This window comes from Salvelinus namaycush, chromosome 5, assembly GCF_016432855.1.
Source record: "Salvelinus namaycush isolate Seneca chromosome 5, SaNama_1.0, whole genome shotgun sequence".
Classification (NCBI taxonomy): Eukaryota; Metazoa; Chordata; class Actinopteri; order Salmoniformes; family Salmonidae; genus Salvelinus; species Salvelinus namaycush.
Genome location: NC_052311.1, coordinates 28,863,722 through 28,888,156, shown reverse-complemented (window position 1 = coordinate 28,888,156; position 24,435 = coordinate 28,863,722). Strand labels below are relative to the sequence as shown.

General features: G+C 42.4%; 1 protein-coding gene across 1 annotated transcript; it reads left to right on the top strand.

The window, feature by feature from the left end:
• Window positions 1–1,169: 1,169 nt before the first annotated feature.
• si:ch211-203d1.3 (protein phosphatase Slingshot homolog 3) lies at window positions 1,170–22,750 on the top strand. The gene is made up of 17 exons (XM_038993012.1): window positions 1,170–1,313; window positions 1,822–1,991; window positions 7,908–7,945; window positions 9,368–9,557; window positions 11,164–11,279; window positions 12,602–12,670; window positions 18,470–18,535; window positions 18,750–18,932; window positions 19,016–19,109; window positions 19,487–19,615; window positions 20,209–20,255; window positions 20,369–20,515; window positions 20,860–21,060; window positions 21,133–21,316; window positions 21,440–21,550; window positions 21,677–21,775; window positions 21,855–22,750. Exons 2-17 carry the CDS (start codon window positions 1,944–1,946, stop codon window positions 22,047–22,049), a joined length of 1,917 nt encoding a protein of 638 aa, XP_038848940.1. The 5' UTR covers window positions 1,170–1,313; window positions 1,822–1,943; the 3' UTR covers window positions 22,050–22,750.
• Window positions 22,751–24,435: the final 1,685 nt, after the last annotated feature.

Below are 24,435 nucleotides of genomic sequence, written 5' to 3'. Positions count from 1 at the left end.
TCCAATTCCTTGTTGTTGATCTAAAAAAATTATAATAATTGGGTGGGTACTTAAATTTGTCCTATTTCACATGTACAAGTGTGTATTACACGCATATGTGAAAAGTGATGTAAAGTACTGAAGTAAAAATACTTTAAAGTACTACTTAAGTCGTCTTTTTTGGTATCTGTATTTTACTCTTTTTTTTTTTTTGACAACTTTTACTTTTACTTCACTATATTCCTAAAGAAAATAATGTACTTTTTACTCCATACATTTTCCCTGACACTAAAAAGTACTTGTTACATTTTTAATTCTTAGCAGGACAGGAAAATGGTCCAATTCACACACTTATCAAGAGAACATCCCTGGTCATCTCTCATGTCTCTGATCTGGTGGACTCACTAAACACAAATGCTTCGTTTGTAAATTATGTCTGAGTGTTGGAGTGTGCCCCTGGCTATCCATAAATTAAAAAAACAAGAAAATCGTGCCGTCTGGTTTGCTTAATATAAGGAATTTGAAATGATTTATACTTTTACTTTTGATACTTAAGTACATTTTATAAATTACATTTACTTTTACTTAAGTATGAGAATTGGGTACTTTTTCCACCACTGTGTGTGAATTAGAAATATGTTTTTGTGCATATCCCAACTCCACTTGAGACACCCTCGAAGAGTGGGATCATGGCCCGGGTCTGCCATTATCAATTGCGACCCTGGAGCAATTGGGGTTAAGTACCTTGTTCAAGGGCACATCACCAGATTTTCACCTATTCATCCTTTCACTGCCTTTACTGATTTCTGGGCATCCAACGTCCAATGAATGAATAAATAGATACTCATAATAAGATGATCAATATGAAATAAATAAAATTCATCATCATTGTTCTTGTTTGTTTGTGCAGTAGCACATGTAACAGTTAATGAGTTGGAAATACGTCAATACAGTTTGTTATAGGCCTACAGCAGTTACGTAGTTATATAACAAGTATATGGTTTGTGGAAAGTAGCCTACACTATACATAACTAAAATAACCGGATTCGTGCAGATAACTCACAAAAGCAAAACAACCTAAATCAATAGCATATTCATCATAATAGTAATCTTGCCATTTCCCCTTTAAGAAAAGCAATCCTACATGCCCCTCCTTGTAGATTGCTTTTCTTTGCCGATGTCTTCCTTGTTCTATGAAATAGTAAACTCTCCATTAATTTGGATATCAGAGTGCCGCATAACTTTTGCCAACGCGAAGGATTAAAAAATACAAATATCCAAGCTCACTGCATGTGAGGGAGAAGCATCAGAAGGAGGCATTTTGTCGGAGGCAGGTAAAAGAGGAACTTTTGCTCTATCTTTAACGTTATCCCTTTCACACTTGTTTTTAGTTAGCTAGCATGAATCAGTTGCCTATCCACTGTACGCGCTAACTTGATTTGCAAACGATCAACAGAGCAGATTGTCCACTCAAACTGAGTTGATGCTTTACATGTTTTCCATATGACATCTAGCATATGAATTAACTTCATGCTCTAGATTCTCAAATGTTGCTATTTTTCAGAAACGTCTAGTTAGTTAGCCACATTGTTTCATTGTAGCAACATTCTATTTATTTTGTAGATGTACGTTCGGCCGCAGTGCAGCGCGCATTCATTTCTTCACCATACGTGGTCGTTGTGAAGGAATGCTTTGCATGTAACTACAATGGCATATCTTCCATCAATGCCTATAACGTTACGTGTCAAATGTCAATGTGTGTCTCCTCCACTATCCATTGTGTCTGCAGATAATGTATCTTTATAAACTGGTATTTAATCATCAGCTCCAACTTCGTTCCAGATTTGTGTGAATACATCCTATACCCTCCACGCCCACACATTTGAGGGAAACCGCTGTTTCTCACTCGCCTCTTGTTTTGATCCGTGCGCGTGAAAAACCGACCGACTGAGCGGTGCCTTGCCATGGCTCTTCTGACCCTGCATCGTTCGCCGTCCATCTCCACCGCTCCGGTGAGTTTCCCGCGAGCCCCACACATATCGCAATGCAGCTTTACAAGCCTTTTATTTTCCATGGCAGCGCCTTCACTTCACGTCACGTCATATAATGCTCTGTTTTACAGTGTGCGATTCGATACACTGGCCAAGCCTGCTATTGCCTATTATCCAGAATCCATTTGCTTTGGTTAATGAACAACAGTCTTTGCCTGAGGCTGTCCAATAACCTGCTTGGTGTATTCATTTGCGATGTCATCATCACAGCATTGTAGATTGTTGATCATGTAAAGGGTATTTGATGCTGTCTGGTAGCCAAGGCAGTGATTTGTATTGACAAGCAGAGATGACATAACTAAGTAGAGGGCAAACATGCCATAAGCTGTGTGATATATCACAGAGTATCTGCCTAACCCTCACCACCACACTGACAGTGTTTCAAATGATAACCTCACTCACTCACCCCAGTCCTTATCGTGTCTCCTCTCACTCCCTCTCTGTGTTTCTCTTTCACTTCTCTTTAAACAGTTAGAGCAACTTTAACAGGCTAATTTAAACTGTTACTTCCAAGGCCTCGCTGGTATGTTACGAGTGTGTCGCCTGATGTTTTGGCATTCTCACTTTTCTGTTCCCAGCTTCCCCGGACAGGCAGACATAACGTTGTCTTCCTCCGTCCCCCTGCATACTGCTACTCTGTCATCTCTACTACTGTTAACTCATCTCTTCCTTTCAAACCCTCAACGCTCCTCTCCAGCCTACCCTCTACAATGTTTTGTGTGTGTCTGTCTGGACATGTCAGTTGAATAACAGGTATTGTGTGATGGCAAAAAAATACCATGATTTTTGGGGGGATTTTCATGAAATTTTATCCATAGAATGGTCCTTTTGGAGGAAGGATTGTTGACATGTTTGACTTTTGGGCAGTTCCACTGTAACCGAATGATGATGACAACGACTTTTCACTTTAAAAGTACGACAAACAAAAATCATTGATTCCAAAGTTAAACAAACCATACAACTATGCAGAAGGACTAGTTTGAACATTTTCCAGTTCATTTAAAAACTAAAAAACATATTTACTCGAAGAACCGATGTAAAGTTTGGTAACACAATGACACTAAAATCTCCCTCAGTTTTATGTGACCACCTACCAGTTGTAGTTTGGACATCACATCACAGTACAGCACAGTAAAGTATAGTTCAGTACAGTAAATTATACTGTGCTCTAGTAATGTACTGAACTCTACTCTACTGTCATAACTTGTGAAACAGACATCTATGATTGATTCAGATTTGGACTGACCAAATTTCAACTACTCTTCAACTTCCGGTGTGGGCATTTCCATGTAAAAAGCGGCATAAGCAATGTAATCCATAGAATGTTCCTTTTGGATACTTGACACATTTGACATTTATATCTAAAAGCATAGTTGAGAAATAATTAATGGAAGTTGGAATATTTTCCATTTTGGCCTTACCCACGCCTCCTTTAAGACTCCATAATGTTTCATCTGAATCTGCCACAAAGGAAAAATTGGTGTCGTATGAAGCTTTACCGCTTGCTCTGTAATATGAGGAGTATTTCGAGTTATGTAACAATTTTATAAAATTAATTCAAATCAAATAAAAATGTATTTGTCACATACACATGGTTGGCAGATGTCAATGCGAGTGTAGCGAAATGCTTGTGCTTCTAGTTCTGACAGTGCAGTAATATCTAACAGGTAATCTAACAATCCCCCAACAACTACCTAATACACACAAGTCTAAAGGGGTGAATGTGTAAGTATGTAAGTATATGGATGAGCGATGTCCGAGCAGTATAGGCAAGGTGCAATAGATGGTATAAAATACAGTATATACATGTGATATGAGTAATGTAAGATATGTAAACATTATTTAGTGGCATTGTATAAAGTGACTAGTGATCATCCATTTATTAAAGTGGCCAGTGGTTGGGTCTCAATGTAGGCAGCAGCCTCTCTGAGTTAGTGATTTCTGTTTAGCAGTCTGATGGCCTTGAGATTGAAAAACAGCTTCTGTCTCTCGGTTCCAGCTTTGCTGCACCTGTACTGACCTTGCCTTCTGGATGATAGCGGTGTGAACAGGTAGTGGCTCAGGTGGTTGATGTCCTTGATTAACTTTTTGGCCTTCCTATGACATCGGATGCTGTAGGTGTGATGGAGGGCAGGTAGTTTGCCCCTGGTAATGCTTTGTGCAGACCGTACCACCCTCTGGAGAGCCTTGTGGTGAAGTTGCCGTACCAGCCTGTGATACAGCCTGACAGGATGCTCTCGATTGTGCATCTGTAAAAGTTTGTCAGGGTTTTTGGTGACAAGCCAAATTTCTTCAGCCTCCTGAGGTTGAAGAGGCGCTGTTGCACCTTCTTCACCACACTGTCTGTGTGGGTGGACCATTTAATTTTGTCTGATGTGTATGCCGAGGAACTTAACTTTCCACCTTCTTCACTGCTGTCCCTTCGATGTAGATAAGGGGGTGCTCCCTCTGTTGTTTCCTGAAGTCCACAATCACCTCTTTTGTTTTGTTGACGTTGAGTGAGAGGTTGTTTTCCTGACACCACACTCCGAGTGCCCTCACCACCTCCCTGTAGGCTGTCTCATCGTTGTTGGTAATCAAGCCCACTACTGTTGTGTCGTCTGCAAACTTGATGATTGAGTTGGAGGCATGCATGGCCACACAGTCGTGGGTGAACAGGGAGTACAGGAGGGGGCTGAGCACGCACCCTTGTGGGGCCCCAGTGTTGAGGGTCAGCGAAGTGGAGATGTTGTTTCCTCCCTTCACCTCCTGGGGGCGGCCCATCAAAGTCCAGGACCCAATTGCACAGGTTGGGGTTGAGACCCAAGGCCTGCAGCTTGATGATGAGCTTGGAGGGTACTATGGTGTTGAATGCTGAGCTGTAGTCAAAGAACAGCATTCTTACATAGGTATTCCTTTTGTCCACATGGGATATGGCGATTGTGTCGTATGTGTACCTGTTGGGGCGGTATGCAAACTGAAGTGGGTCTAGGGTGGCCGGTAAGGTGGAGGTGATATGATCCTTTGCTAGCCCCTCAAAGAACTTCATGATGACAGAAGTGAGTCCTACGGGGCGGTAGTCATTTAGTTCAGTTATCTTTGCCTTCTTGGGTACAGAAACAATGGTAGCCATCTTGAAGCATGTCGGGACAACCGACTGGGATAGGGGGCAATTGAATATGTCCGTAAACACACCAGCCAGCTGGTCTGCGCATGCTCTGAGGACACGGCTAGGGATGCCGTCTGGGCCAGCAGCCTTGCGAGGGTTAACATGTTTAAATCCTTGTTAGCGGGCCACGACGGTGGCACTATGTTATCCTCAAAGCAGGCAAAGAAGGTGTTTAGTTTATCTGGAAGCTTGACGTCCGTGACCAGACTGGATTTCTTTTTGTAGTCTGTGATTTCCTGTAGACCCTGCCACATACATACGTCTCATATCTGAGCCGTTGAATTGCGAAATCCAGACTGGATTTCTTTTTGTAGTCTGTGATTTCCTGTAGACCCTGCCACATACATACGTCTCGTGTCTGAGCCGTTGAATTGCGACTCCACCTTGTACCTGTACTGGCATTTCGCTTGTTTGATTGCCTTGCGAAGGGAATAACTAAACTTATATTGTCATATTCCCAGACCTCTTTCCATGGTTAAATGTGGTGGATCGCGCTTTCAGTTTTGTGCGAATGCCGGCATCCATTCGTGGTTTCTGGTTAGGGTAGGTTTTAATAGTCACAGTGGATACAACATCTCCAATACACTTCTTTATAAACGCACTCACCGAGTCAGCGTATAGGTCGATGTTGTTCACTGAGACTGACCGGAACATATTCCAGTCCTCGTGATCAAAACAATCTTGAAGCGTGGCTTCTGATTGGTCGGACCAGCGTTGAATGGTTCTCGTCACTGGTACATCCTGTTTTGAGTTTCTGCCTATAAGATGGTAGGAGCAAGATGACGTCGTAGTCGGATTTGCATGAGGGCGGGCGGGGAAGGGCTTTGTATGCATCGCAGAAGTTAGAGTAGCAGTGGTCGAGGGTATTGCCCATGCGCATAGCGCAATCAATATGCTGGTAGAATTTAGGTAGCCTTGTTCTCAAATTTGCTTGGATTAAAAATTTGAGTAATCATTAATATAGAAAATATACACATTTTCATGAAGCAAATGTTTCTATATATTGTTGAACATAAGATACTCTACAGCGTATCAGTGTTCCAGAGTGAGATCTCTGTTACTTTTTGAGTTATGATCCAATTTGTAAGCGTTACCAACAGCCTGAATATAAAATTGGATTCAAAATGGTCGCCCTCTGTTGGTGATCTGCAGGATGTGCAATGATACAAGTAAAAGGAGGGCTGTGATTGGTTACATTGCCTACTATGCCAATTTCTCTGTTAAAAATGGGCCATAACTTTAAAAGTAGCAGAGATCTCACTCTGGAACCTTGATATGCCCGTAGTGTATATTATGTTCAAAAATATATTGAAAAATCAAAAATTACATATTTTGAATATTCATGTTTATATTTTTCAATGTTAATAAATTAATGTACGAAAATTGTTATGGAAAGCAAAATACTACAGATTTTACAGAGCAAGCGATAAAGCTTCATATGACACCAATTTTAGTTTTGTGGCAGATTCAGATGAAACATTATGGAGTCTTAAAGGAGGCGTGGGTAAGGCCAAGATGTCATAAATATGCCAACTTTGATTAATTATTTCTCAATGATGCTTTTAGATATACATACATATGTCAATAATCCTTCCTCCAAAGAAACATTCTATGGAAGACATTTCGTGAAATGGTATTTCCCTGGTTTTGTGAGGAATCACCCTGATGTTACGTTTCACTCTCACAGTTTCACTCTCACACTGCTGAACCCTTGATACTGCAGCTACCCCTCCCTCATACATTCTGTTCTCACTTTTCCCTCCGTTTGTCTTTTCTGTTCTTCTGTTTCTTATTCTTTCTCTCCCTATTGTCTCCCTATCGTTGTAAATGCACATTTTACTCTTGATCCTGCTCATTCTTTCAGTACATGAACACTGAAATACCCACTTCTCGATGCCACATAACTGGTTTTAGATATGAAATAAATCCCTTATTAAATCTGAAGAGGGTTGTCACTCTGTAGTCAGCGGACTTCAATATGTGACACAAGATGGTATATTTAATAGATTGTAGATTGAAAAAGTAAATTGTTTATAGCCTGGGCCCAGATCTGTTTGTGCTCTTGCATTCTACATTGCTGTCATTGTCAAGTGAAGTTTGGCATGACAATGATTTACAGGGAGTTGGCATGATGGCACAAAAAAAATTGTGCTAAGGCAGTGGCGGATGTCAAGCTCTCAATATCAAGTTTCGCATGGACCCCCTAGTCATTTCATGTTGGGCCCTATAATTTGTACACCGGACATCATTAGTCAATCGTGTTGTTTAACATGAAAAAAATGCGAAAGAACTCATGCTATTAGACACCACCAAGTGATTTGCATACAAAACATCCCAGTCATGGTTCTTTGTAATTATATATATTTTTTATCCCCAAATATTTGATGACAAATCTATTTGGTTCACATACCTCACTGAATAGTTACAATGTATTTTTTGGGGGGGGGGGTGCAAAGATTGCTGGGACGTAAGCAAATACTGTCCAATGGTATTATAGCAAGGATTTGGAGGCGTGGCTTATTGGGGTGCATGTCTTTCAGTTAGTTATTTTTGGCCACCTGTAAGTGAGAGTGTCTTTCCAGTTCATCTGGTCTGTTGACTTTGTTGCTCTTCTGATTTACGTTGGGGGTCCACTGATAAATCTAGCACGGGCATGTGACGATGTAGTTACGCCACTGGGCTAAGGAGTTTGTTAGTAAATTAATCATCTGTCATATCATTTTTTTAAGGATGAAAGCATCCCAAGAAGAGGGAGACTTCAGAAAAGGTAGATTAGTGGGGGTTTTTGGGTTGTGAATTTAATTTGTATGTACAGTGTATTCAGACCTTCCCCTTTTCCACATTTTGTTACATTACAGCCTTATTCTTTAAATGTATTAAAAAAAAATTACATCCTCATCGATCTATACACAATACCCCATAATGACAAAGCGAAAACAGGTTTTTAGACATTTTTGCACATTTACTAAAAAATAAAAAGCAGATACATTATTTACATAAGTTTTCAGACCCTTTGCTATGAGACTTGAAATTGAGCTCAGGTGCATCCTGTTTCCATTGATCATCCTTGAAATGTTTCTATAAACAGTTGACAGTGCATGTCAGAGCAGAAACGGAATTGTCCGTAGAGCTCCGAGACAGGATTGTGTCGAGGAACAGATCTGGGGAATGGTACCAAAACATTTCTGCAGCATTAGAGGTCCCCAAGAATACCTTGGCCTCCATCATTCTTAAATGGAAGAAGTTTGGAACCAGCAAGACTCTTCCTAGAGCTGGCCGCCCAGCCAAACTGAGCAATTGGGGGAGAAGGACCTTGGCCAGGGAGGTGACCAAGAACCCGATTGTCACTCTGACAGAGCTCCCAGAGTTCCTCTGTGGAGATGGGAGAACCTTCCAGAAGGACAACCATCTCTGCAGCGCTCCACCAATCAGGCCTTTGTTAGAGTGGCCAGACGGAAGCCACTCCTCACTAAAAGGCATTGACAGCCTGCTTGGAGTTTGCCAAAGGGCACCTAAAGGACTCTCAGACCATGAGAAACAAGATTCTCTGGTCTGATAAAACCAAGATTGAACTCTTCGGGCTGAATGCCAAGCATCACGTCTGGAGGAAACCAGGCACCATCCTTATGGTGAAGCATGGAGGTGGCAGCATCATGCTGTGGTGATGTTTTTAGGGACTGGGAAACTAGTCAGGATCGAGGGAAAGATTATTGGCGCAAAGTACAGACAGATCCTTGATGAAAACCTGCTCCAGAGCGCTCCGGACCTCCGACTGGGACGAAGGTTCACCTTCCAACAGGACAATGACCCTAAGCACACAGCCAAGACAACGCAAAACTGGCTTCGGGACAAGTCTCAATGTCCTTGAGTGGCCCAGCCAGAGTAAAGTGTCTGAAAACATATGTACATTTGATAATTCTGTTTTTTTTTAATATACATTTGTTTAAAAAAAAAGAAGAGAATTCTAAAAACCTGTTTTTTCTTTGTCATTAAGGGGTATTGTGTGTAGATTGCTGAGGAAAAATAACAATTTGATCCATTTTAGAATAAGGCTGTAACGTAACAAAGTGGAAAAAGTCAAGGGGTCTGAATACTTTCCGAATGCACTGTAGTTTGGATGTTGTCATATGGAAGTTTGATTGCAAACATCTTTCAAAGTAATAATTCAGTCTTCCATCCTCCAAAACAGAGAGAGCTTTGCTCTGGTCAAAGGGGCCGTCCTTCTCCTGGAAGAGGGAGAGGGGGAGGGGCCACATGAAGAGACGTCGCCCAATCACTCCCCTTCACCTCTGAAGCTGGGGGGCGGAGCTTCAGACACACAGCACAGACAGCTGCACGCCATGGTGTCACTACTAAGACCAGAGGACACTATCAAACTGGTGAGACCTGTCAGCAGTCACAAGCCCAGAGGTAGAATGTATAGAATAAGCATACAATGGAAAGGACAGGCAGTGTGTGAAGAACTGGGTTTAAACTTGGGTCATCTGTAGTCTGCACACCACAAAGCTGTGTTAGTGCTTAGATAATGCCTGGGCATCAGCAAGTCTTCAGGTCTCAGGCAAGGTTACTGTTGTGTGGTTCACCAAACCACCTTTGTTACAATAGCATGACTAGAACAGGCGTGATGCCTGGAACACTCCGCAATGTAATGTTAAAAGCTTCTGCTAATGGGTCACATTCATGTAATGCGTTTCACTTAGTCTCAAAGTGCCTTTTACATTATAGAAAGTATGGTAACTCACCCTTATACACCTCCAACATGTAACATCCTAGCCTGGTGGTCCCAGATCTGTTTGTGCTCTTGCCAACTCCATTACTCATTGTCAAACCAAACCTGTTTGGCATGACAAGGTGTTGGCATGATAGCAGACCAGACTGGCACTCAGGCTAGTAACATCCACCTACACACATATATAGTGAACAAAAAGGACCAACGCATGTTGCGTTTTATATATCTTTCTTTCATGAGCTGAAATAAAAGATTCCAGAAATGTTCCATACACACAAAAACCTTATTTCTCTCACTTTGTGCACAAACTTGTTTACATCCCTGTTAGTGGGCATTTCTACTTTGCTGAGATAATCCATCCACCTGACAGGTGTGGCATATCAAGAAGCGGATTAAACAGCATGAGCATTACACAGGTGCACCTTGTGCTGGGGACAAGAAAAGGCCATTAAATGTGCAGTTTTGTCACACAACACAATGCCATCGATGCTTCAAGTTTTGAGGGTGTGTGCAATTGGCATGTTGACTGCAGCAATGTCCACCAGAGCTGTTGCCAGAGAATTGAATGTTCATTTCTCTACCGTAAGCTGCCTCCAGCATCGCGTTGTAACTGACTTCAGTGGGCAAATGCTCACCTTCGATGACCACTAACACACTGGAGAAGTGTGCTCTTAACGGATGAATCCCAGTTTCAACTGTACCGGGCAGATGGCAGACATGTGGGTGAGCCGTTTGCTGATGTCAATGTTGTGAACAGAGTGTCCCATTGTGTGCCCCAGACGTGTCTCACACTGAGCATGTTTGGGATGCTCTGGATCAACGTGTATGACAGCATATTACAGTTCCCGCAAATATCCAGCAAGTTCACACAGCCATTGAAGAGGAGTGGGATAACAATCCACAGGCAACAATCAACAGCCTGATCAAGTCTATGTGAAGGAGAGGTGTTGCGCTGCATGAGGCAAATGGTGGTCACACCAGATACTGACTGGTTTTCTGATCCAGGCCCCCTACTTTTTTTTAAGGTACCTGTGGTCCCCAGTCATGTGAAATCCATAGATTAGGGCCTAATGAATTTATTTCAATTTACTGATGTCCTTATATGAACTGTAACTCAGTAAAATCTTTGAAATAGTTGTTTATTTTTGTTCAGTGTATAAATGCCCTTTACCCCTCTCTCAACCCTACCTGTACATGTCATCCCTTATCCCTCCTTTCTCTCCTCCCCTCTCTCTCACCTCCCCATCTCCATGCAGGCGGTGAGGTTGGAGTCAGTGAGTCCAGTCAGGGTACGGTATCTGATCATAGTCTCCACCTTCAGTAACAAACAGGAGAGCATTCTACTGGGGATGGACTTCCCCGACACAGACAGGTGTGTGTGCTGTTATCATTGTTTCAGTAGAGGTGTACAGCGGTTGCTGTTTTTACCTTAGACCTTTTGCTGGGCGGTATTCCGTATTTTACGATATACCGGTACTGATGCACGGACCAGTTTGTGTTTTTACTTTACCTTGTATAACGATATTTGAATGTTTGGTTTGTAAAATGTGATGCGCAGTGTGTAACGTCCATTTTTATAGTTCACTACTTGAGTCAACTTGCTCCGCTCTCTCTCTCTCCATGCCGCTTTCCACACAGACCTAGCCCAGCCTCCTGTCACTCAAGGAGTGCATTTGTTGTTCCTCGACCACGAGACACTTGCGTTCAGTCTGCATGGTCAATGCAGCAATGGTGATGACAACGATGCTGTTTTCACTTTTCTTCATAGCGTTCTATAATTACACTTAGTTTGCGTTTCTTACATCTACAAACAGCTTGTTTGTCTTAGCAAGATGGGCCTAAATCTTGTTTGCTGCTAATCGCTAGTTAGTTAGCTGGCTAGCTAACTAATAAATGTACTAAGTCAGAGCTAATGTAATTAGCTATACAGCCTGATAATACCAGTGATGGTGTAGACCTAAATCAGTATGTTGTTAGTACAACCGTATCGTCTAAATCTAAGAGGAATATGCAAAGCATGAAAATGTTAGCTATATGAAGTAGTTAAGAGAAAACATTCAATGTAGCCAAAGATTATAGGGTCCGATAGTGAACACTTATCAACACTTTGGTTCCTACCCTGTCACAATAACTCCTCCCTGGCATTTTCATTCGTTGTCATATCAACCAACACTGTATTCAAAGTGCCCACTATACTATTCTAACTATAGAATTAGAATAATCATTCTTTTTCCATAATTCCAAAAGTTAACCCAAGTGTTTTTGCTCTAAATCGTAAGTGCAGTATTTGGTTAAAAATAATGTCTAGATTGTTTGCCCATATCTTGCAGCCCTACGTGGCAGTGTGGAAATGATCTCAAATGGATGCAGAAATTGTTGAAAATAATTTTTGTTGAATTGAACACTATTAAACAATCGGTATAGAGAAAGACCCATTGAAATAACTTAGAATATACGTGTTGCAACCCTAGGATTACACACTACTCAAAGCAAATTTACAACTTTTATTATTCAAAAACATAAAATACTGTCATACAGTCCAATTTTAAAATACTGTGATATATTTTGGCCATTTCGCCCCGCCCTACCTTAGACCAGTCTAGAGAATGACTTATGTTGATAGAAACTACATCTATTAAATGTTGCCAAATTTAAGACAAATGTATTAAAATGGTCTGTCTCTGTATCTTTCAGATGTCAGTGTACTATCGGTCTGGTTGTGCCGGTATGGAGCGACACACAAGTGTATCTGGACGGAGATGGGTAAGAGTTTAAAAACGTGTTGTGAGTGAAAGAGAAAGATGGAGGGTTGAACTGAAAGAGTGCAAGAGACAAATGAGGAAACTAGGAAGTAGCTAGCTGAGCCTGTGTCACAGCACGGTTGGCTTGGCATCTTGGTAGCTGGCCAGACCATAGTAATACCAATGAGTAATCTCTTTCTGTTTATGTACTTGGATCATTCTGTTTCTGTCACTATGTCACCCCTTAGGGCAACACTTAAAACATCTGCATTCACTGCATAAGTACTTCCTAATCAAATCCAATAACATTTTATTTGTCACATGTGCTAAATGCAACAAGTGCAGACTTTACAGTGAAATGTCTACTTATGAGCCATTTCCCAAAAATGCAGTTAAAAAGTAAGAAAATTAACAAATAGATAAAAAATAACAATAACAATGCTATATACAAGGAGCACCGGTACCGAGGTAGTTAGGGTGATTGATTAAGGTAATATGTACCTGTATGTTTGGTTAGGTGATTGATTGAAGTACATGTAGGTAGGAGGTGAGAAATAGAAAGTCCGGGTAGCCATTTAATTAACTGTTCGCAGTCTTACGACTTTGGGGCAGATGTTCAGGAACCTTTAGGTCCCAGACTTGGCGCTCCGGTACCGCTTGCCGTGCGTTAGCAGAGTGAACGGACTGTGACTTGGGTGGTGGGAGTCTTTGACACTTTTTAGAGCCTTCCTTTCACACCGCCTGGTATAGAGGTCTTGGATGGCAGGGCGCTCGGCCCAGTACGCAAGCAGTTGCAATACCAAGCGGTGATGCAGCCAGTCAAGATGCTCTCAATGGCGCAGCTGTAGAACTTTTGAGGATCTGAGGGCCCATGCCAAATCTTTTCAGCCTCCTGAGGGGGATGAGGTGTTCTCTTCATGACTGTATTGGTGTGTTTGGACCATGATAGGTCCTTAGTGACGTGGACACCGAGTTCCCTGTTTGGAACTGCGAGGAGTAACAGCGTAACCTACGTTGCTAGCTACCATGACAAAGGCCAAAGCCGGCGGGAGTACCGTTGAGGACAGTGATGTCTATCACACGTGAAGGATCTTTTAAATGAATAAAAACAGTTATACAAGCAGTTGTTACAACATCAAGAAATTAGCTTCAAGTGTTTTTGTCCAAATACTGGTGGATTCAACTAATAAAATAATGGATAACTTGACCAGAGAGGTCCAGGACCTGAAGAACAGTTTGCAGTTCTCCCAGGGTCAGCTCGGTGAGTTCAAACAGGAGAATGGCAAGAGCACAGCAATCTGTAAGTCATTGAGAGAGGACATCCGCTCTGTGTGTGAATCCATGATAACAATGACTGATAAATCAGAAATCTCGAGGGACAATCGAGGTGGAACATGGTTGAGGATGGAATTGCAGAATCTCCACATGAGACCTGGATGGAGTCTGAGGACAAAGTGAGGGAAATTATCTCTGAAAAATGGAAGATGGACCACAGGAAGATTGAGGTGGAGCACCCCCACAGGACTGTAAAACCCACCAAGTTTGTGAGGTTCAAGGACAAGGTAGCTGTTCTGGAAAGAGCCAAGAACTTGAGAGGAACGTATATTTTCCTCAACGAGGACTATCCTGAAGATGCTCACCAGAAGAGGAAAGAATTTATCCCAGCCATGAAAGCTGCCAGCGTACTTGGGGACATTTGCTTACATCCTGTATGACAGGCTCATTGTCCACCCTCCCTTCCAGAAGCCTGGAAGGGATGAAAGCCAAGCCTATGAGTTCGTAGCTTCAACCCCACAGCGCACACACACACACACACCAATTGATTAATGGACTACTGAATTTGTAGTTTTCTTGTTTTGTTTGCCCTTTTCAGTATTATGTCTATCTCTGATAAGCTACCCAGCAAAGGGCTGAAAATATGTTGCCCTAGAAACAAAGTTCATGAAATCAATAACTTGCTAACATCAGATAACATTAATATATTAGCCATTTCTGAGACTCCCTTAGATAATTAATTTGATGATACGGCAGTAGCAATACAAGGCTATAACATCTATAGAAGAGACCGAAATGGTTATGAGGAAGGTGTTGCTGTATATATTCAGAGCCATATCCCTGTAATGCTTAGAGAAGCTCTTATGTCAAGTGTTGTTGAAGTGTTGTGGTTGCAGGTTCACTTGGCACATCTAAAGCCTTTTCTTTTGGGGTGTTGCTATAGGCCACCAAGTGCGAACAGTCAGTATCTAAGTGTGAAATGCTTGATAGTGTATGTGATGTAAACAGAGAGGTCTACTTTCTTGGGGACCTGAAATATTGACTGGTTTTCATCAAGCTGTCCACTCAAGAGGAAGCTTCTTACTGTAACCAGTGCCTGTAATCTGGTTCAGATTATTAATCAACCTACCAGGATGTTTACAAACACTACAGGAACAAGATCATCCACATGTATCGACCGCATTTCTACTAATACTGTAGAACTTTGTTCTAAAGCTGTAGTACCCATTGGACGCAGTGATCAGTGTAGTGGCTATATCCAGGAAAGCCAAAGTTCCAACAGCTGGGCCAAAAATAGTGTATAGGAGATCATACAAAAGATTTTGCTGTGACTCTTATGTGGATGTTTGTTGGTATGATGTGATTAATAAGGAGCATCCAGGTCCTGCACTTGATGAATTTACACAATTGCTTCTTCCAATTATTAAAAAAACATGCACCTGTTAAGAAACTGACTGTTAGAACTGTTAAGGCTCCATGGATTGAGGAATTGAAAAACTGTATGGTTGAAGAGATGGGACAAAAGGAGTAGCTAATAAGTCTGACTGCACATCTGACTGACTGATTTACTGAAAATTAAGAAATTGTGTGACTAAACCCAACAAAAAGAATAAACTGTATTATGAAGCTAAAATCAATGATATAAAGAATGATGGAAAAAAATTGGAGTACTTTAAATGAAGTTATGGGTAGAAAGACATTCATCTCCATCTTTCATCGAATCAGATGGCTTATTCATCACAAAACCATTTGATGTTGCCAATTATTTTAATGACTACTTCATTGTCAGTGGGCAAACTTAGGCAGGAAATGCCAACAATGAACAGTGAGTGATCCTATTCATGCATTAAAAAAAAAAAAATGATGAAAGAAAAGCATTGCAAATTTTAATTTTGTAAAGTTAGTGTGACAAACCTCCTGGCATTGACAACTTAGATGGAAAGCTACTGAGGATGGTAGCTGACTCTATAGTCACTCCTATCTGTCATGTCTTTAATCTGAGCCTAGAGGAGTCTTTGTTCTCAGGCCTGGAGGGAAGCCGAAGTAATTCCGCTACCCAAGAGTGGTAAAGCAGCCTTTACTGGTTCTAACAGCAGACCTATAAGCTTGCTGCCAGCTCTTAGCGAACTGTTGGGAAAAAATTGTGTTTGACCAAATACAATGCTATTTCTCTGTAAAGGAATTAAAAAAGACTTTCAGCATGCTTATAGAGAAGGGCACTCACAAATGACTGATGGTTGGTTGAAAGAAATTTATAATAATAAGATTGTGGGAGCTGTACTGTTAGATTTCAGTGCAGCCTTTGACATTATTGACCATAACCTGTTGGTGAAAAAACTTGTGTTATGGCTTTTCAACCTCTGCCATAATGTGGATTCAGAGCGATCTATCTAATATAACTCAAAGGGTTTTCTTTAATGGACGCTTCTCTAATGTCAAACATGTAAAGTATGGTGTACTGCAGGGCAACTCTCTAGGCTCTCTACTCTTTTCTATTTTTACCAATGACCTGCCACTGGCATTAAACAAAGCATGTGTGTCCATGTATGCTGATGATTCAACCATATATTCATCAGCAACCACAGCTAATGAAGTCACTGAAACCTTTAACAAAGATTTGCAGTCTGTTTTGGAATGGGTGGCCAGTAATAAACTGGTCCTAAACATTTCTAAAGCTATGAGCATTGCATTTGGTACAAATCAAGTTTGTACTCGTCAGTCTATTCTTGTTCTGAGAAATGAAGGCTATTCCATGCGAGAGATTGCAGAGAAACTGAGGATCTGGTACAACACTGTGCACTACTCCCTTCACAGAACAGCACAAACTGTCTCTAACCAGAATAAAAAGAGGAGTGGGAGGCCCCGGTGCACAACTGAGCAAGAGGACAAGTACATTAGTGTCTAGTTTGAGAAACAGACACCTCACAAGTCCTCAACTGGCAGCTTCATTAAATAGTACCCGCAAAACACCAGTCTCAACGTCAACAGTGAAGAGGTGACTCCGGGATGCTGGCCTTCTAGGCAGAGTTCCTCTGTCCAGTGTCTGTGTTCTTTTGCCCATCTTAATCTTTTCTTTTTATTGGCCAGTCTGAGATATGGCTTTTTCTTTGCAACTCTGCCTAGAAGGCCAGCATCCCGGAGTCGGAACACAGGAGTGATGGTTGCTGATAATGGGCCTCTTTACGCCTATGTAGATATTCCATAAAAAATCTGCAGTTTCCAGCTACAATAGTCATTTACAACATTAACAATGTCTACGCTGTATTTCTGATCAATTTGATGTTATTTTAATGGACAAAAAAATTGCTTTTCTTTCAAAAACAAGGACATTTCTAAGTGACCCTGAACTTGTGAACGGTAGTGTAGGTAAAATGGATTTGCAGTAAAATCCCTGGCCACTAGGAGCGCTGCATCTGGGTGAGCATTTTCTTCTTTGCATATGGCCAAATATAGCTTGTTGAGTGAGGTCTTAGTGCCAGCATCAGTTTGTGGTGGTAAATGGACAGCTATGAAAAATATAGATGACAACTCTTCTGGTAAATAGTGTGGTCTACAGCGTATCATGAGGTAATCTAACTCCAGCAAGCAGAACCTTCCTTAATATTAGAAATCACCTACCCACCAACTGCTGTTGACCAAGAGACAAACTCCCACTCCCCTCAGATTACCGGACGCAGCTGTTCTGTCCTACTGATGTATAGAAAACCAACTAGATTTATATTTTCCATGTCCTTGTTCAGTGGCGACTCAGTGAAACATAGGCTATTACAGTTCTAGAGATCACGTTGGTGTTCGCCAATAGAACAGAGGCTAATGGTGACTTATCCACTCGCCGTCGCAGTTTCGTTAGATATCCTGCACAGCGACCTCTGTAGCTCCGCCTCCTCCCAGTGACCTGGGCCTAGTCTGGGATGAGCATTATGTCCTTCGCCTCCGATTCTTTGAAATAGAGCTCCTCATCCAAGTTGAGGTTAGTAATCGTTGTATTCATGTCCAGAAGCTCTTTTTGGTCATATGAAAAGATGTCCGAAACATTATGTAGAAAGATTTTTAGGATCAGCGCAAAGAAACACAAAATAGCACAGTTGGTCTGGGGCCCGTAAAACGGCGGCCCTCCGGCGCCATTATTCCAATAGTTTTAAGCGTTGACTATAAAGTTTATGTAGAGCTTTTGGCTGTTCTGGTGTGTGGTGGGAATGTGTTGCTTCGTTGACCTGGGTGTGCAGCAGTGTCGGCTCAAGGGAGAAGATTCTGTTTACCACAGATCTAGGATCAGATTACTCCAATCTTTACCCAGGAAAAAGAAACCGCATTAAGTTGATGTTGTAGCCCTGTCTTGTTCTGTGTAGAGGTAATAGGGCTCACATGCTGTCTCTGTGATGTCTCTGTCACACCATGACTCTCTCACACCCACTGACTGGGTGTCTGCCATTAGCAGGATCATACCTTCACACTGCAATGATCCTCTCTCTCTCACACACACACACCATCTGTCTTGCACTCTTTCTCTCTCTCAATCTCCCTCCCTTTTTTTTCACCTTCTCAGTGGTTTCAGTGTCACATCGGCAGAAAAGACGAGAATCTTCAAGCCTGTTTCCATACAGACTATGTGGTAGGTTTTATTCAATTCTGTTTCCTTACAGACTGTGGTCGGTTGAATATTGTCTGACATACAGTAAACACACACATACGATACTCCCTTGCAGTACTGTAATAGAATGACCTAAAACCTCTACGCTTTCGTCCATAATGGCCTTGTCTGAATTTGCGTCTTTTGCCTCCTTCCACTGTGTAGACCCTGATGTGTGTGTCTCCGCTGTCCCCAGGTCAGTGCTGCAGGCGCTGCATGGCTGCTGCGAGCGGGCGGTGAAGGGGGCAGTGATCCCAGGCTGTGGGCTGGACTGGGCCCAATACTACTACGGTCATGTGGAGTCTGACCGTCTCTGTCTCAACGAGTGGGGAGCCATGACGGGCCTGGAGTCAGTCAGGAGGGACAGCGCCGGGCAGAGGTGTGTGTGTGTGTGTGTCAGCTAGATGTGGAAGGGGATGCAGGTAGTCATACTCTGTCTCTCTCTGTCTTGTCTGTATGCAGCTCGACAGAGAGGGTGTCTGTGGAGCGGCAGATCAAAGAGGAGCTCAGAGACATCATGAGAACAGAAGACCTAGAGAATATCACCTCCAAACAGGTACCACGGAGAGAGACCGATGGAGATGGAATATATTATCCATAATACATTTCATGAAGTAAGCCCGATACTTGTCATGGTCACAGGCGAACGGAATAGTTGCCAATGAAATGCAACCGAAGTAGATCGCTTGATAGAATTGATCATTTTATCTGATAGTGTACAGGGAGTCTACGGTCTACAGTCTGACCTAAATGACTTGTAGAGTCTGTGTCCGTATCTATGACACCTTATCTCTAACACAAGCCATTTAAACCGGTCAAGTCAGAACCAGAGCTCAATGGTTTAGTTTAACCTCATGGATGGATTGAATGCTCATTGGGAGCAAACATGGCGTCGTGCTGTTGTTCGGTTGGCCATCCTCCTCCTTTCTCCAGGTCCGCAGTGCCCTGGAGACCAGGATAGGCATGGACATGAAGAACTACAAGGAATACATCGACAACGAGATGATGGTCACCATGGCGCAGATGGACAAGCCCTCCAAAATATTTGACTACTTGTTCCTGGTGAGTCCCATCTGACCCTTTTAATACGGTCACCTTTGACCTATGCCACACAGCAGTAGCCCCTAACCACAGATCTGATCAGCTTACCCGATCCCAAATCCCTAACCTTGATCATGAGGAGCGGTAAAAAGTACTGTACCTCCATTCATTTCGATGGGTTTCTTTAGACTCGTCTCGTGACACTTGTGGGGGTCGTAGAGTGGTCATATTCTAGGCCAAACCTTTAGAAATGCTGCAGACGTTTTTGTGAGAGAACCGATTTTTCAGGATTTCTCCTGGTCTGATAAACAGCGTTGTAGCTCTGCCACTTTCCACCACAGATGCGGAAGGGTGACCGATCTCTAGTTTAAACTGACAGATTTTGTTGGGGATTTTTTTAAATTATGTTACTTAGATTGACGCACCGGTGCATCAATGGACTCTAGGGGATTTAAGTTGCGAAATCTCCTCAGGGATGATCAACACAGGAAGTGTGCTGTAGCCAAGAGTCGGTCACATGACTCGAGCCTAGTGTTTACAGCTGGTAAATAGAAAGCTCTGACCCTCTCCTCTCCAGGCTGGTGAATTAGGCTCTGTGTGTCTCTGTCTTTTAGGGCTCTGAGTGGAATGCTGCCAACTTTGAGGAGCTACAGAAAAACAAGTAAACCTTCAATTTACTGCGTGTGTGTGTGTACGCTTGCTATTGACTTGTATAAGGTGCGTAAGCAAACCAATGTGTTGTTGCTGGGTAACTGTCTGCCAATGACATTGCAGTGTGGGCTACATCCTGAACGTGACGCGGGAGATTGACAACTTCTTCCCAGAATCCTTCAGCTACATGAATATCAGAGTGTACGACGTGGAGGCTACAGACCTGCTGTCACACTGGAAAGACACATACTCCTTCATCAACACAGCCAGGTAGTCACACCCTCCTCTCACTCCTAGACCTTCTCCCTGCATTGCACTGTAATGATATGGATTTTAAGTCGATCAGTCTATTCTAGAACATTGTGCCTCCCTGAATTATTATTTAACCTTTATTTAACTAGGCAAGTCAGTTAAGAACAAATTCTTATTTTCAATGACGGCCTAGGAACAGTGGGTTAACTGCCTGTTCAGGGGCAGAACGACGGATTTGTACCTTGTCAGCTCGGGGATTTGAACTTGCAACCTTTCGGTTACTAGTCCAACGCTCTAACCACTAGGCTACGGCACTGTTAATTTTAGTCACACGATAACACATCCTCCTCACCCCCCCATAGGCAGAGTGGCCAGGCGGTGCTAGTGCACTGTAAGATGGGTGTGTCTCGCTCTGGTTCCACGGTGGTGGCCTACGCCATGAAGCAGCAGCGCTGGCCCCTGGAGGTGGCTCTGTCCTACGTCACGGAACGCAGGCCCATCGTCCATCCCAACGACGGCTTCATGAAGCAGCTCCACACCTACAGCGGCATCCTCAACGCCAGGTTAATTAACGTGGGTGTGTGTGTGTGTTTAACCTAACATCGCCTGTATGTTTACTGTACCCTCCATTCCAGTCAGCAGCGCCACAGCGCTCTCTGGAGGTGGAAATCACGGGCAGAGAAGGAGCAGCGAAAGATTGAGAGAGCGCAGTCTGCTGCTTCACACAGCAATGAGGAGGAGGAGAGCGAAGAGAGCGAGGAGGAGGAGGAAGAAGAAGAAGAAGAGTTGGAGAGTCCAGATGAAGTTGAAATAAAGATGGTTAGGAAATATTTATGGTTAGGATGATATTGTCAAGATCCAGATGAATTTTATTTTGTGGCAATTTTATTATATTTTAATTATTTGAAGCAATCAGAAATCTCCTGTCCCTCTCTTGACCAGGTATTTGAAGAGCCTGCCCACATGTCTGAGACTGACCCAGAAGCTCCACCCACAGAACCGGCTGCTCCATCCACGGAACCGTCTGTACCCAATCCCTTCATCACTGTACAGGTGGGCGACCTCTCTCACAAGTGTAGTGACATGACAATAGCTTCTTTAACATTTGTATTACACTGAATCAATGTCAAAACCAACCTGTTTATCCATCTCTAATACCCTCCCTCCCATCCTCTCTAGGTGGCTTCTCACAGCCCCAGTCGCAGTGGCAGGATGAACCTCTTCTCTCTCATGCAGTCCATCAACGAACTGGAAGACGAGGACCTAAGGAATGAACAGGTAAGAAAGGTAAAAGACGGGGAAGGGTAGAGAAGAAAGGGCAACAGTTTTTCTTAACCTTTATCATTCGCTGGCGTAGATTGCCAACAGTCACCGGAGGTCTCCAGGGCAACGGAGGCGGAGTTATAGACGGAAAGGCCTCATGCATCAGAGGGCCCATGTGGACTTTTCACCTGAGCCAAGCCGCCTATCAGGACTCAGAAAACTGGAAGAGGCGGAGCCAAGCAAACCTGAGACCGGGGAAGGAGATGCCAAGACAACGGAGGTGCGGTAAAGAGGAACAGAAGACGAGGCGGCGGGAGAGGGGATGGAGAATGAGAAGCCTAGAGGAGACACTAAGATTAAAGATGAAATGTTCTGCCAACTTTCAAGCTATAAACATGAAAGAATTACCCTAATATAGTTATAGACATCAGACCTTAGACTCCAACTATCATCATTATATTATAGATTATTTAACAGTCATGCATTTTGCACAATATTTCTTGTTTGGTTCTTTGAATGTAGTGGTCACCAACCGATCGATCACGATTGACTGGTTGATCTCCAAGCCATTCTAGTCGATCACCAAACACTGTAGAAAAACAACGATAAGGCCTTGGATTCCTTTTTTTCCCCCTCCCTCTAGCACTTTTGACAGTAGGTGCACTTGATTTAGCAGCCCGAGCGCCGGGAAGGTAAAGTGTTCACATTTTTAACCATTTCATGTGTCTGAAGGTAGAACTCCACTTACTCGGCAGGCCCAGAGAGCAAATCAAGTGCAGCTATAGGCCTACCGCTGGCCAATCGTATAGCTCAGATCACCGTGTCTGCAGTTTCCTCGCGCCATAGACTGTAAAAAGAAGCCTCGAACCCACAGCAAAGTTGATAATGTGAGATTTAAAAACTTTTCAAACCATGACTAGAGGGACTCAACGAATACAGCAAAGAGCTGCTGTTTGAATGAGTATGGGCTCATTGTAATGGAATAAATGGAATGGTATCAAACACATGGAAAACAAATGTTTGACTCTGTGCCATTCCAGCCATTACAATGAGCTCATACTCCTATAACTCTTCCCACCAGCCTCCACTGCTGTCAACACTTTGTTCAACCGTTTTATAAGACATAAGAATGCGTGTTTCGATAAGCTTGCGTTATTTTCTACTTGTCTTTTTTAATATAAAGGAATATTTCACTTTCTCTGGTCAACATGAATTGGTGCTTGAGGCTGAAATAATGCAGTGCGACTTAAATTTCCCACCAGATGGATTAAGACTGTGTCCCTTTTTCTCAGCGGAGAGAGGGTCCGCTGCTCCCTTCCTCCCCTCAGACTAACCATCAGAAACAGGCCATCAGTCCAGTAAAAAAAAAAATGTATATATATAATGCTCACTTAGCTGTGCCTCCATAAATAAAACAACAAATTATATATTACCAGTGTGATCATATACCTACAATGTTGAAATATAATTTTAAAAATGGTCTGAGAAGAACAACATTGGCTGGGCAATTCAAGGGTAGGCAATATGCAGTGATAATGTTTTGGGCCTATAGCCTACTGCACAAACGTCATTGCTACAGAACTGTGTTTAATTGGTCGTTGCATAGGCTCATTTTTTTGTTATCTGAGCGGTAGATCTCGGCTTGCATTTTGACTCAAAGGTTGGTGACCTGTGTTTATGTATCACTGTTCACCAAACCATTTACACGCAATTGGTAGTGATGGCTCATTGTTTTAATGACACCAATATGTGTATGACAAAAACGTTGTGTTTCTGGTTAGACTTACCTACGGTCCATAGAAGTTGGAATGTATGTACATTTTTCTTCTGTATTTCAGTACGTATCATACCACATGCATATGTGGAGTTTGCCCGCCCTCTCTCTCCTCAGGGCATATCTATGGTTTAATGATATCTATGCAATGATTCCTTAAATTCACAGAGAAGACAGACATTAGAGGCTGTGTGCTGCCAATTGGGATTATTGTATGCATTAAGTGCCATTCTCTATTCCTTTATTAGATTTTTAATTACGCACATACCATATCTTTTTAAAGTTTATGAAGATTGCATGGTAATATATACGGGCCCAATGATCAATTTTCTCAGATGTTTCAAAATAGCGGGTCATTCAAAAGTATTAACAACTGGGAGATATAATATTGAGTGACTGTTTTAAACTGTTATTCTGGACTAATCCAAAGGCACCAAACTGTATGCCAATGTGTTCCTCTGTGCCAATCAACGTTGTCCTTGAGTTAATCTCAAGACTAAATATTTACTGAGGATCTTTAGAAAACTTCTACCATTTAAAAAAAGAATTATTGGGTGTTCAATTTATTTGATATGTTTATTTCTTTGTCACACTGTCATTCCACAAATAGCCTTGCTATATGAGTGCCTTGGACGTGGGACCAAAATTACCAAGTTCTTTCCTGAAAGACCCTAATTGAAAGTATTTATAATATCTACAGTATATTGCTATTTCTCTGAGGTGGTGGCATTATTTCATATTGATTAAATGTATTTAGTCTTGTTCCTTGCTTGACTGGGATGATGTCATTGTGCAGTATGTAGCTACTTGCATTGAATGTGTTCCTGTGTGTATGCTCTGGCGTTGCTGATTATGACCAGGTGCATGCTTGGGGGGGTGTTAAGGGTAGGTTTTTTTTTTT

Bases quoted from the DNA above. Each gene is read 5' to 3' on its own strand.
- si:ch211-203d1.3 (XM_038993012.1), top strand. From the start codon at position 1,944: ATGGCTCTTCTGACCCTGCATCGTTCGCCGTCCATCTCCACCGCTCCG. The intron at 9,558-11,163 runs GTGAGACCTGTC...ATCTCCATGCAG, and splicing joins CAGAGGACACTATCAAACTG to GCGGTGAGGTTGGAGTCAGT. The intron at 11,280-12,601 runs GTGTGTGTGCTG...TGTATCTTTCAG, and splicing joins GACTTCCCCGACACAGACAG to ATGTCAGTGTACTATCGGTC.